Here is a 13,093-nt window from a genome sequence, read left to right on the forward strand (position 1 = left end):
TGCTGTTCTTCTAAAATTTGAAGTACGACTCAAGATACATTACATCCCTTGAATATGTAGGAACCCTTTATGTATGATTTTTTCGTCACCTGAAACTCTTAATTTTACCAAAGTGTATTTAAATTTCTTTCCAAATCAGATACTAGAAGTTGTAAATTGTGCTTCGTCGGCGAATGATAGGCACGAAGTGTATTTTGCTTTATCAAATATGATTGATGTGTGACTTTGATTCTACAATAATTTTTGTTCGAATTTAATTCCTTAATTTGTTTCTTTAATCTTTAAATTGTTATTGGTTTTACTCATAATCAGAGGTTCAACACTAATTTGAGATAGAAAAATGATTTAAAAGGTTTAAAAGAGTAAAAAAATGATGAAATTGAAAGATTTTGCAGTACAATTTTTTTGCATTTGTATAGGCATAGTTTTCTCTAATATATTATGAAAATTCAGATATTTCATATTCATATTGGAAAACTTCGGAGTGTCGTCATTGGACTTAATAGTACCTCGCTCGTTGGTGTTTAATGCTCAAATGTCATTCATACCCATGCTTAGGTTTATATGTTGCAAAAATTAGAGTTATTTAGAGCGATAAAATACATTGTTCAATGAAGCTGAACTTTTATTAGCGTCTAAACGTTTGAAATTAATTTAAATGAACTGTATGAATGCACTTTTCTCACTTTAAATGGATATATATATCGTGAACCATCTATAAACTGACAGTAAGAAAAATACTACCGAAGTTAATGAATTTAAAATGCATTTATCTAATTGATGTAGCATTTTAAAATTACTTGTGATATTCTTGAAAAATACCAAGGAGTAGTTAAGTTTTCTGTGCGGGATATTACGTGCGGCTAGGGATGAAAATGGATAAGATTTAGGTAAGATCTTAATATGTTTTCATATTGGAATTTTAAAATAATATTCATATCTAATTTCATACTCTTGTGAATAGCAATTTTAATTCTCATTTTCATATATACTACTAGATACATATATATTCATACCTTACTTCCACCCGCAACTCATACTTATATAATGTTAATAAAACATATATTAATTAGAAAAGTTACTACAAGTAAATTAAAAATTTACTCTAAAATAATTCAAACATAACATTAAAACCATTCATGCATAATACTAATTTTGAACCTACATACATGCACATATATATATATATATATATATATATATATATATATATATATATATATATATATATATATATATATATATATATATATATATATATATATCATCAAGACTAATATAAGTGGTTTTATCATAAATTTTAATTTTATTTCAAGATTATTCATGACATTAAATGGTTAAGAGGTGATTACTTTTTCAAGATAATTTTTTTAATCAACGAGTATACAATATTTTGTTGATAGCTAAAAGTGCACTCATTTTCATGGAAAAATAAGTGTATATCATTGATAGACCTCATAATTAGTTAGGGGTAAAAAGAAATTTTTACAATAAAATAGTCTTATGTTTCTTATAGTTAGGACCAAAAAAATATTGTATTTATTTCTTATATATAGAACCAAATTAAGCTACTATTAAAAACAAGCAAACATAATATTGATTTGTCGAAACATAAGTTATAAATAAATATTACAAATATAATCATCCATTACAAAGATAAGTCATTAAATGGGTGCAAATCTACCCTATTAACTAAAGTATCAAACAACACAATATCATTCACAATGTAATATCAATCTTAAAATAACTTGTAAACAAATTCATAAATTAATACATAAAAAAATAAACAATAGTTCAATATTCTTAAATAAAATATAAAACAAATTTAATATATATAATATATGTTGAATTAAAATTCACTATTCTATGTTAGACTGTGATTATTAGACATGAAATTAGGAAAACATGTTTTTTATAAAAAAAAATATATGTTAAATAACATATATCAATACATTAATATTTAATATATACGATATATACATGTGCAGGATCAGATGGGTGGGTACAATAATACCCATTCCTGCAAAAAATTACAAGTAAATACCTACCTTCATCTTTAATAAACATGTAATTATTCTCCTCATTTGCAGATACTTTTAAAGATATTCATAGAATTTGGGTTCACTGTGTCATCTCTAAGTATGTAGGTTTATGATTTTTTATTTTAAAAAAAAACTAGTTTATGTAGTAAAAATATACAACACATTGGGTGAGAATTTTATTTCTTCTTTTTTGCTCCAAGCAAGAATTCATGCAATTTTGGGCATGCGGTAGTGATTAAGGCCTTGTCTAAGTAACAGTTTTAAGATTCAAATTTGACAGTTAACCCTATAAGTAAAGCTTACTACATTTTGTAATTTACTTTCATTGTGAATCATCACTACTTGGTAGGTTAGAGGTTAATTTGCACTTTGCTTTTACTTTTAAAATGCTATATCCATTCTTCTTTTATTTTAATATAAAATTTTTACTATCATTAATACTCTCTATACCCAAAATATCTTATTACGTTGTTTAATCATTATTCTGGAAAATAATTTCGAAATTTTGCTTTAATTTTTTAGTCCTAAAAATTAATTTTTGTAATGTAAAATAGCCTTTGAAAAATTATTTTTGAAATAAAAATAAATTTTCAAAAACTACTTTGTAGAATTCTGCTTTAGATTTTGTGTCTCAGAATTCTACTTTCCAGAATAATGATTAAACAACGTAATAAGATATCCATAAATCACAAAAAAGAGCAAAAACATATTGTGTTTTAGTTTGGAGGTTGAAAAAACCCTAATATTAGACAAAGAGACTAAGCAAACAAGAAAAACTATAATAACATATTGAATCGAAATTCATAAAGATAATCAAAGAGAGGAACAATTCTAACGAAAAAGATGAAGAGTGTGTAATAACCCGCAAAAAGAATAAGGTTTAAAAAAAGTTTTATATAGGCCCATGTTTAGTTTATGTTGCTATGAATCATGTCTAATTGGGCTTTGTCTTGTCGCTGAGGGTTGATGGACTTCGGCCATTGCTTATGATTGTTTATGTCCAATTCTCTTCCAAATAAATGCTAACAAAACAATTTTGAATAAAATAAACAAATAAAATTGAACAAGCTTCTTTTAAATTTATTTTGATTTTATTAGCGGTTAAACTATTTTAAGTAACTTTCAATAAATTTATTGACAAAAGTACTTTTATCTTCCCATTGTAATTTTATTTTTGATAATCTAACTATTTGATAAAAATGATTTTATATTGCTAAAATGTGTGGCCAGTGTAGTCTAACTCTCTTTTTTCTGTCCTAGAGGGGAAACCTGATTTTAGGGAATATTCATGGTGTCGTGTTTTGTTTTATTTCTTTTGGATTATAGGTGTGATATCCTTGGCAACATGTCACTAGCCATCAAACCTTTTGGTAGCCAGAATGAAGAATTTATTGGCATTGCTCAGTGTCAAGAAATTTAACCAGATTTGGTTGATTCTCTGCCAGAACCACAGGCCACAAAATCCCAATAATATTCAGAATCAGAAAGCAATTTTCATCTCATACCACATGTTCCTTTTCCTTCCGTTATTTTATTGTTAGTTTTTCTTGGTCATTTTGTCTTGGCCTTTATGTCGTGATATTTGGTTTGTAATATTCTCCTGTAACCGTTATTGTCATATATATTTATGGATTTAATATATTATGAAGCACAAAACAGCGCCACACACCCTGAAAAAAATAATAATAATCAGATACGCATGTCAGCCACAAAAAATAAAAGTGAATCCCTGAAAAAGTTTATTTAACGACAAGACTTATTTTAAAAAAAATATATATGTATATATCTCACAAGTGGAGGTTGTAGTATTTCATAATTTAATTTGCTCGTTTATCATTGGTTCTCTTTTATTCGTTGCATTTTGTTAAATTATTAACCTTAATTCACACAGTGCTATGCTAGCTAGTGTATTGGTGCTTTCCGAAACCCGATTCTCTGTCCTTCGCTGGCAGAATATTCTGTGGTAACATAATGTAATTGTAAAACCTGCAATGACCAACCACGTGTCCAAAAAGTATGATTGTCTTTTTTGGATGGAATCATCTTTTCTTCTTTTTTGTGACTAGGAATAATGTTTCCTTTCTTATAGAGTGACTTATGATTCATGTTATATAGTATTTCGATAAATGACTGCTTTGTTTTTGAATAAGTAAATAAGTGATAATTTTGATAATTATTGCATTTTTACATATTCAAGAATTGAAGTAGAATTTTTGTTCTTTCAAAAATTATTGATTTATACATTCAAAAATTAAAATGATTATTTATCAATTATATTTATGCAACGGATATATATGTTTGATATTTGTTGCCATGTTATTTTTAATTTCAACTAAAGAATTGTGGCATTCTCTAGGCAATTCAATGAGTAAGTTCTTTTCATCCCTCTCCTCCATATCGATAGTTTTTGTGACACTGAAAATTATCTTTTTAACTTTTGCTATGTTCTCACACCTTTCCTCTTTCTAAGTTGGAATAAAGGTATAGAGATTATACGACAAATGATATCATGGTACATAATATGTGGTAAAGGAAAACTGAATTATGAAAGTTGATAGAGATTTACTTAAAAGAAAAAGAAACACCCCCTCTCCCACGATTCCACTTGCCAAAAGCAATCTTTTTTCCTTTTTTGTGGAGATTTTCCCACAGTGAAATGATTTTGCTGTATAAAGATTCCTTAGTGCATGGAAAGGATGTTAAACGAAAAAGTAAGCACCACGTTTGTGGTACAAAAGTCCAAATTTTATTTTCATTTTTTTAATAGATCCTATATCTTTTTTTTACCGGAAACAATTTTAAACTGGATAAAATTATTTTAAACAATAAAGTTATTTCTTTGAGTTAAATTGAAATAATTTCATATAATTGATGCATTTTTTTTGGTGAATTTCATTTTCATTTACCAGTAATAAAAAAATCTTTTTTTTCATAAGGGAAATGACTATTCCGCTGCACTTTTGTATACTTTCTCACTTTGTTTTATATTTTGGTTTTTGGTAACGTAAGAAAATAAAAAGAAACAATAAAGTAGAAAACAAACTACGACCGAAAAATATAGGTTACGTACGGCCATCGACCAATGATTAATTTCAATGGGAGGACACACGAGCAAGCTTTCATTTTCAAAGTTAGCAACTCTATGTTTTACCAAAAAGTGTGCAGGGAAATTTGTTTATCTACATGTCCTACCAATTGAAATGAACTTATAACATTAATTTAGTTGAGTAAGTTTATCTTAGACATTACTATTTTTTTATCAATATCCTATAGTACAAGAACCATTCATCAATTATATATATGACTTTGGTGCACTCTTGCAATCTAACTCAATTTATCATATGGAAACTTTTTTTTTGTACACAAACTTTCCTTAGTTGTTATGGCATATATGAAGTCTCAAATTTAAACAGTACTTGTGTCCAATAACACAATTTCCAAGTTCATTGATTGTTACACAGTTCATAAGGACAGTGTTCAAACATTACCTTCATGTGCCCACGAACATTGTTAATATTATTCCTTCATGAGCCTTCAAACATTACTCTGACTTGCCACCTTTAAGAGAGAGATAACAAGGTTTAATTCTTAAAATATGATTGAGATAGATATTAGGAGAGAGAGCATTAACTCGTAAGGCTAGGATTTGAATGAAAGACAAAAACATTGTTAAAGAACGAAAATGAAAACGAGAGAGGAAGATTTAGAAAACGAAAAGGAGATACATATAATAAGAAAATTTAGACTAAAGTCATATTTATATAAGAGACATATTAAGGGTTACTTTAGTCTGATTATCTTTTTCTCGAGATATCTTAAAACTAGAGAATGAGAGTTTGAAAATTTGAGTGTAACTAAGTTATGAGTGTGTGACTGAAAAGGTGTCAACATACTACATCAATTGTACGAATGGAAATGGTCACTTATTACATCAGTTATTATTACAATTAATCCAAAAAGTTTAATATGGAAATTTCACAACTTGAAAAGGAATCAACATTTTACTCATGTTTCTAGATCGGCTCTTCGTACAAGAAAATCCACATTCTATACTAGTTACCTTAATTATAATTAGAACTAATATAGAAAGTTATTTCTACACCAATTCTTAGAACAATAAGTGTAGATCATATTTTCTAAATCAATGTTAAGGCAACTGATGCAGAATATTCATCACAATATTACAAAAATATCTCTTCCTTATGTATTAAATCGATTTTTAAAGAACCATTATAAAATTCATACATTAAATTTTTTTTTCCTAGTAATAAGTGAAATTCAAAGTCATCTTTTTTTTACTGCAAATTCAAAATCACCAACTCCACTTAAGCTTTATGTTTTTAACTTCCATTTCCATTTTTTTTATTATACCTTTAATGGTTTTTTGATGATTTTTTTTTCAAATGGCTTTTCTTTTGTGACCTAATGACAACTTAAATTGACTCTCTACCAAAAATTGATGTGACCTGACTTCATCTCTTCATCTGGACCAAAATTTTCTCCCAACCACACTCATAACCACCGCTGTACAATAAGGGTTTGAGAATAAAACTTTTCAGGGTTAGAGTTGTGTGCTTGATGAATGACAATAATGCCAATCACATGGTCAAATCGGAACAATGAAAGCTCATGTAAGGAAAAAATATGCATAAAATATATACTTTATGAATTTAGAAAACCGATAATATTTATGATCACTTACTTATTGAAAATCAAATGTATCAAAATTACTTCTATTGTGACCATGGAAATTCAAAATTACTTGTGTTGCATGAGTCATCAAAATTGTGAAGCTAAAGTCTTCTTTCATCTCATCATATGTTTTAAATTTTAGGATTTTTAGTAGTCATATCCTAAACACCAGTTAAATATCATGATGATAAACGAGACTTAATCATGTTATTTGTTAATCATAAGTATCTTTTATTATGAGCCTAATAGTTAGATTCACTTTTTTTACCTAGAATAACGTTCAAAACCTATAAACAATTAATTATATTATTAATAAACTTAAGTATCATCAAATGAATTATAATATTAGATCATTATTAGCCCATCAAAATTGTGAAGTTAAGTCTTCTTTCGTCTCATCATATGTTTCAAATTTTAGGATTTTCAAGTAGTCATATCTTAAACACGAGTTGAATGTTATAACGATAAAGAGGACTTAACCACGGTATTTGTTAATCCTAAGTACCTTTCAGTATGAGCCTAGTAGTTAGACTCACTTTTTTTAACCTAGAATAGCGTTCAAAGCCTATAAACAATTAATTATATTATTAATGAACTTAAGTATCATTAAATGAATCATAATATTAGATCATTATTAGCTCAATGGAATTGTGAAGCTAAGTCTTCATTGGTCTCATCATATGTTTTAAATTTTAGGATTTTTAGTAGTCATATCCTAAACAACAATTGAATGTCATGACGATAAAGGGGACTTAACTACGTTATTTGTTAATCCTAAGTACCTTTTATTATGAGCCTAATAGTTAGACTCACTTTTTTTTACCTAGAATAACGTTCAAAGCCTATAAACAATTAATTATATTTTTAATAAACTTAAGTATCATCAAATGAATTATAATATTCGATCATTATTAGCCCATCAAAATTGTGAAGTTAAGTCTTCTTTCATCTCATCATATGTTTCAAATTTTAGGATTTTCAGTAATCAAATCCTAAACACCAGCTGAATGTCATGACGATAAAGAGGACTTAACCACGGTATTTGTTAATCCTAAGTACCTTTCATTATAAGCCTAGTAGTTAGACTCATTTTTTTTTAACCTAGAATAACTTTTGAAGTCTATAAACAATTAATTATATTATTAATGAACTTAAATATCATCAAATGAATCATAATATTATATCATTATTAGCCCATTGAAATTGTGAAGTTAAGTATTCTTTCATCTCATCATATGTTTCAAATTTTAAGATTTTAATAGTCATATCCTAAACACCAGTTGAATGTCATGATGATAAAGAAAACTTAACCATGTTATTTTTTAATCCTAAGTATCTTTATGAGCCTATGAATTAGACTCACTTTTTTTGACCTAGAATAATATTCAAAACTTCTAAACAATTAATTATATTATTAATGAACTTAAATATCATGAATCATAATATTAGATTTTTTTTATAAAACAAAATATTACAAAAATTTATAACTCATATACATCAAGATCATTATTAGTCAATCCAAAGATATGTTTGGTTACTAGTTTGGGAACCTCAAACAAATTTTTGAAACCTCAAACTTAATTTTTTATCATGTTTGGATTCCCTTAAAATTCACTTTGTAGCCTGCGTTTTGCTTTTATTTACGAGTAGTTCCTTTTTGCTTTTATTATGTATCTGTATACGAATAATTATGAAACTAATATTCAATTTTAGGAGAATCCAAACATAGAAACTACTCATAAATAAAAGCTAAAAAAAGAGACTTGGAATATATTTTAATTTTTTAAAAAAAAAATAATATGATACATAATTTATTAGTACTATTAAAAAGAAGTAACCATTTGAATTTAGTAATTTACACTATTCCTAAATATCCTCAAATTATTAAGAAAATATGATAGAATCAATATTTTTGTCCAATCAGATGAAGTTTCTAGCATTGCACCCACACTCAAATGAATTTTATACTTGCATACAAACACGTGTCAAATGATACAATAAAAAATAAGTTCAACCATTAAATCTTATATATATTGTGAAAAATAATCAATAGTAGTATTTATAAATCTGTCCAATCACTAAATATTGTTGCACGTGTCACTTAACTAAATTCTCACCTTTTTTTGTTTATTGAAAACGGGCTTTGCTTTTTTTTTTTTTTTTTTATCTTTCCAATTTCTCTCAATGCTTTTGCTGTGCACTTGTTCTTTTACTAGTTTTAGTTAAATATTAAAGTAAATAGTCAAATTCCTTTATGAAAATATGAGACGCTCTATCAAAAATATTAAGTTAAAATTTAATTATTGAATATATAAAAAATATGATAAATTAGTCAAATAGATAATTTAATGATAAATTAATTTTTAAATTTTATAATTTAAGGTCAAATTAATCCCCAAAAATATAATTTATAATCAAATTAATCCTTAAACATTATAACATAATGACAAAATGATCTCATAAATTTAATTATAGAACTAATTTATTATATTTTTTCCACATAAAAAATAAATTTATAATTTTTATCTTTCAAAAATTAATTTATATCTGCATTTTACTTTTAAAAATAAACTTGACTATTTATCCTAAATATTAATTTTTTTACTGAAAATATGGGATAGTCAAAATTTTCGATACAATTAATCTTTAGGTACGGATAAGTTAATCTCAACTGCATTTTACTTTTTTGCGAATTAATTGTGTAAGACTAAACAATTATCATTTGCTTCTCTTGGTTACTACTCTTTCTCTGTACAGGGAGGGGGAGAGAAAGTGAGATTATTAAACTTACTGTTGTTAAAGAAATAGTTTGCTTTCTAAATTATTAAATTAGTGTAATTTTTGGGGAAAAAATATTAATATAAAAGTAAGTTACATACTTACATTTAATGAGTCCGGTTTTCTTTTGGTGATTTTTTTTCATAAGAATTTAAGATAGATATAGAAGATTTACAGTAATTTATTTATTTAATCAATTGAATTAGATTTTTTATTATTTATTGGTGGTTTATAGACTGCCACAAACATTTTAATTATTCTAGATCACTAAGAAAATAAATATCCCGTTGATATTTTTCTAAAAATAAAACTATTTTAATAACATTAAAAATATTTTATAACATTAAGGAAATTTAACGCTATTAATCTATTAGGGTACATAAATTATTATAAATTTTTTATATTAACTTTAATTCTCAGGAATAATAAAAAATTATATCAATTTGGTAAGCATCACATAGCTGTAAGCTGGCGGTGTGGTAGCGATGGCTAGCATTAATTGTTTGATGGAATTCATTCCAATTATTATGACAGATAAGGTGAAGAATTACATGACCATATTTTGTCATTTTATGAAAATAGCCTCCATTTTTGTTCATTGCAGACATAAACAACTAGTGGAATACAAACCTTGCTGTCTCTCAACTTTATTTTTTCCTGTCTTTATATTTTCTATCTCCACAGTTCTTATTGTTCAGCTGTCTAATTTAATGCAAGTGTATATTTTTTCTTTAATTATAAGATTTTTTTTAAAATTATTCATTTGTTTTTATAAGTTTTTTTTGAATTTTTAAATGTCTTAATTGTTTTTTCGTACATATTCTTATTTAATTATTTTTTTAAACATTAATAAGAAATAATTGAATGAATAAAAAGATTAAAAAAATAATTTTAAAATAATAATACAATTAAATGATAAATTTAATATAATTAATTAAATTAATTATTTTTATCAAGAGATATAAATTAATTAAAAGAGTCTTATAATTAAACATGAACAAAACATTTGTTGTTTGAATTAGTTATTATATGAAAATTATAACTCATTACAGGCCTAATGGTGAGATTTTGGGATAATTGCATGAAGTTTTAAATTCGATCTTAATTGTCACATTTTTACACAAATTATCATGAATTATAAAATCAATTTGATAGTTAAAGTAAGAAGAGAGCAAAAAGATATTACAAATTTACATTTTTTATTGATAAATTAATAATTAACAAAAGGTTTTTAAAAGGTATTATAAAATTAACATAAATTAATAATTATTTCGTATACTTATTAGATCAACTTCTATGTTTAAAAGGTGGTTTGAACAAATTTCATATTAAGAAATCATGTTTGAATTTTTTTTATTTGAATCTGTCCTAAAATTTGAAAGCTTTGGATGGGGATAAATTGATAAAAAAATATAAATCTTGAAAAAAATGTTACAGTAAGTATTACGGTATAATATTGAAAATCTTGATTTGTTCTAAAAATGATTATAAGAAGTGAAAACAAAATTAATTTATTCTTGTTTTAAAAATAATAATAAAAGGATTTTATTCTATCATGTTAGCAATGCTTTAACTTCATGTCTAATAATTCTATTTTATTTACAAATAACATATACATAAAACATAGAATTATATATGTGTGTTAACTATTTGAAAGCTTCATTAACAAAACTACAAAATTATTCAAAAGAATATCTTTTCCGAATTTTAAAAGTGACTCCCACGACAAGAAGCAAATCAACATGTTACATTCGGTGACAGTTAAAGCAAAATCTCTACAAGTGGCTCACATGAGCAGTCCACAATGGATGATTCATCAAATCATTAAGCAATGAAATGAAATAATTAAAATTTAAAAGGTGTTTTTATATATAAAAGTTAAAAGGCATTGAAGAAGCCACTAACCGGCAAGGTCCTTTCCAGTTTCAAAAATACCTACAACATAGTATAGAAATTCTTTAAATTAATAGTCGATGATTAATAAACTCTCTAAAATAATAAATTCGTTCAGTCCCAATTTGGGTCAATGTAAAAAATTGAAAAATTCTATAAAATAATAAGATAATAATTTTTCGTGAGATTCCTTTATAATTTTCGGTCCTAAGAAAATCATAAATTAATAATTCATAGAAACAATATATTACACTCTATTGAAATATGATTCAATAATTGTCTATTTTCCTTTAAAGTTCAAGTTTATTCGAAGTTCATCTCTAACTTTTCTTATTGCATTTAATAGCTCAGGTGTTGTATTTTTGTATTGTATCATAAAGTTGTGAAGAGTGTTCGACGTCATAAGTGCTTCCTTTCGCGTAACAGGTTCCAAAGACACCGTATCATCTTCGTCGTCATCCTCTGCATTGTTCTCAATGATAGTACCCACAATATCTTCTAAACTCTGAACCTCCGAACATGCTTCATTTTCACCTGGGTAGTTCATTAGATTGTCGATATCCATCTTATTACGATAGCCACATTTATTGATCATAGTCTCGAGGTCTTAAGTTTCTTCATAAAAAGTGGATTCATCCAAATTTCTTGTAACGTCACTAGTTGAACAAATTTTACAGTGTCAAAAATAATTCATTATTGTTTCTTTTCGAACATCTATCGTCCAAGCTGGGATTGTCAAATTGATAGCATCAAGGACATTTATCTTCCCTGGATCAGATTGTCTCACCTCATAACCTTCCAATATTTTGCGATAAAACCTTCTACGGTAATGCATCTTGAAAACTCTTATTATCCCAGCATCGCAAGGTTGAATCTTTGATGTCATGTTGGGTGGCAAGAAGAACAACTCAACGTTTCTTAGCCCTTCAATATTTCTTGGATGTGCCGGACAATTATCCACCACAAGTAGAACTCTTCTACCATGCATCATTTGGTCAAATGAACGAACATATTCATCAAAAAGCACACTAGTCATCCATGCTTTTTTGTTAGCTTGATACTGACAATCCAAGCTATTCATGTTGACATTCTTGAAGCAACGAGGCTTTTCGTATTTCCCAATAATCCATAGAGGGATTTTTTCAGAGCCATCTTCATTACAACAAATAACTACCGTCGACCTTTCTTTATCTTGTTTTCTTCCTTCAAGTTGTTTTGTTGCCAGTGAATGATCAGCTTGTAGCCTATAAAACAACCCAGTTTCATCCATATTGAAAACATCTTTCATAGGGAACTGATCAATTTTCTCCCGAATCGATACCAATTTCTACTCCATGTCTTGTACATCAACAGACCCACTCTCGCCAAAACGACGAAATGACTTTATGTCATGTCGGTGCTTGAATTTCTCAAGCCATCCTATAGAGAAGTTAAAATCTGAATCATCATGAGGGTACACGAGTTTCATTGTATCTCTTGCCTTATGCAAAATTAATTCTCCTGTGATATTCACATGTTCTTGATGCTAGAGAAACCACTCATAAACAACCTTTTCCATGTCAGGATATTTTGCTGGTTTGTGTCTTTTGATCTCTGCTCTTCCCTTTTCTATTTCAGTAGAGAGATAGTCATTTGACAGCTTAAGTGTGTTTGATATTGTTCCTTGACTAACTTTCAACTCAAATTTT

At 26.8% G+C, this 13,093-nt stretch overlaps 1 protein-coding gene across 1 annotated transcript; it reads right to left on the reverse strand.

Moving 5' to 3' along the window:
• Nucleotides 1-11,685: 11,685 nt before the first annotated feature.
• On the reverse strand, nucleotides 11,686-12,441 carry LOC114414357 (tigger transposable element-derived protein 6-like). The gene is made up of 2 exons (XM_028378618.1): nucleotides 12,265-12,441; nucleotides 11,686-11,970 (listed from the first exon to the last, which is right to left on the reverse strand). The coding sequence occupies exons 1-2, from the start codon at nucleotides 12,439-12,441 to the stop codon at nucleotides 11,686-11,688; spliced, it is 462 nt and encodes a 153-aa protein (XP_028234419.1).
• Between the last annotated feature and the right edge of the window lie 652 nt (nucleotides 12,442-13,093).

Source organism: Glycine soja, chromosome 6 (assembly GCF_004193775.1).
Source record: "Glycine soja cultivar W05 chromosome 6, ASM419377v2, whole genome shotgun sequence".
NCBI classification, from domain to species: Eukaryota; Viridiplantae; Streptophyta; class Magnoliopsida; order Fabales; family Fabaceae; genus Glycine; species Glycine soja.

Coding starts and splice junctions, on each gene's coding strand:
- LOC114414357 (XM_028378618.1), bottom strand. CDS start 12,441: ATGACTAGTGTGCTTTTTGATGAATATGTTCGTTCATTTGACCAAATG. Junction 11,971..12,264: donor CAAAGATTCAACCTTGCGAT/GCTGGGATAATA, acceptor TATCGTAATAAG/ATGGATATCGACAATCTAAT.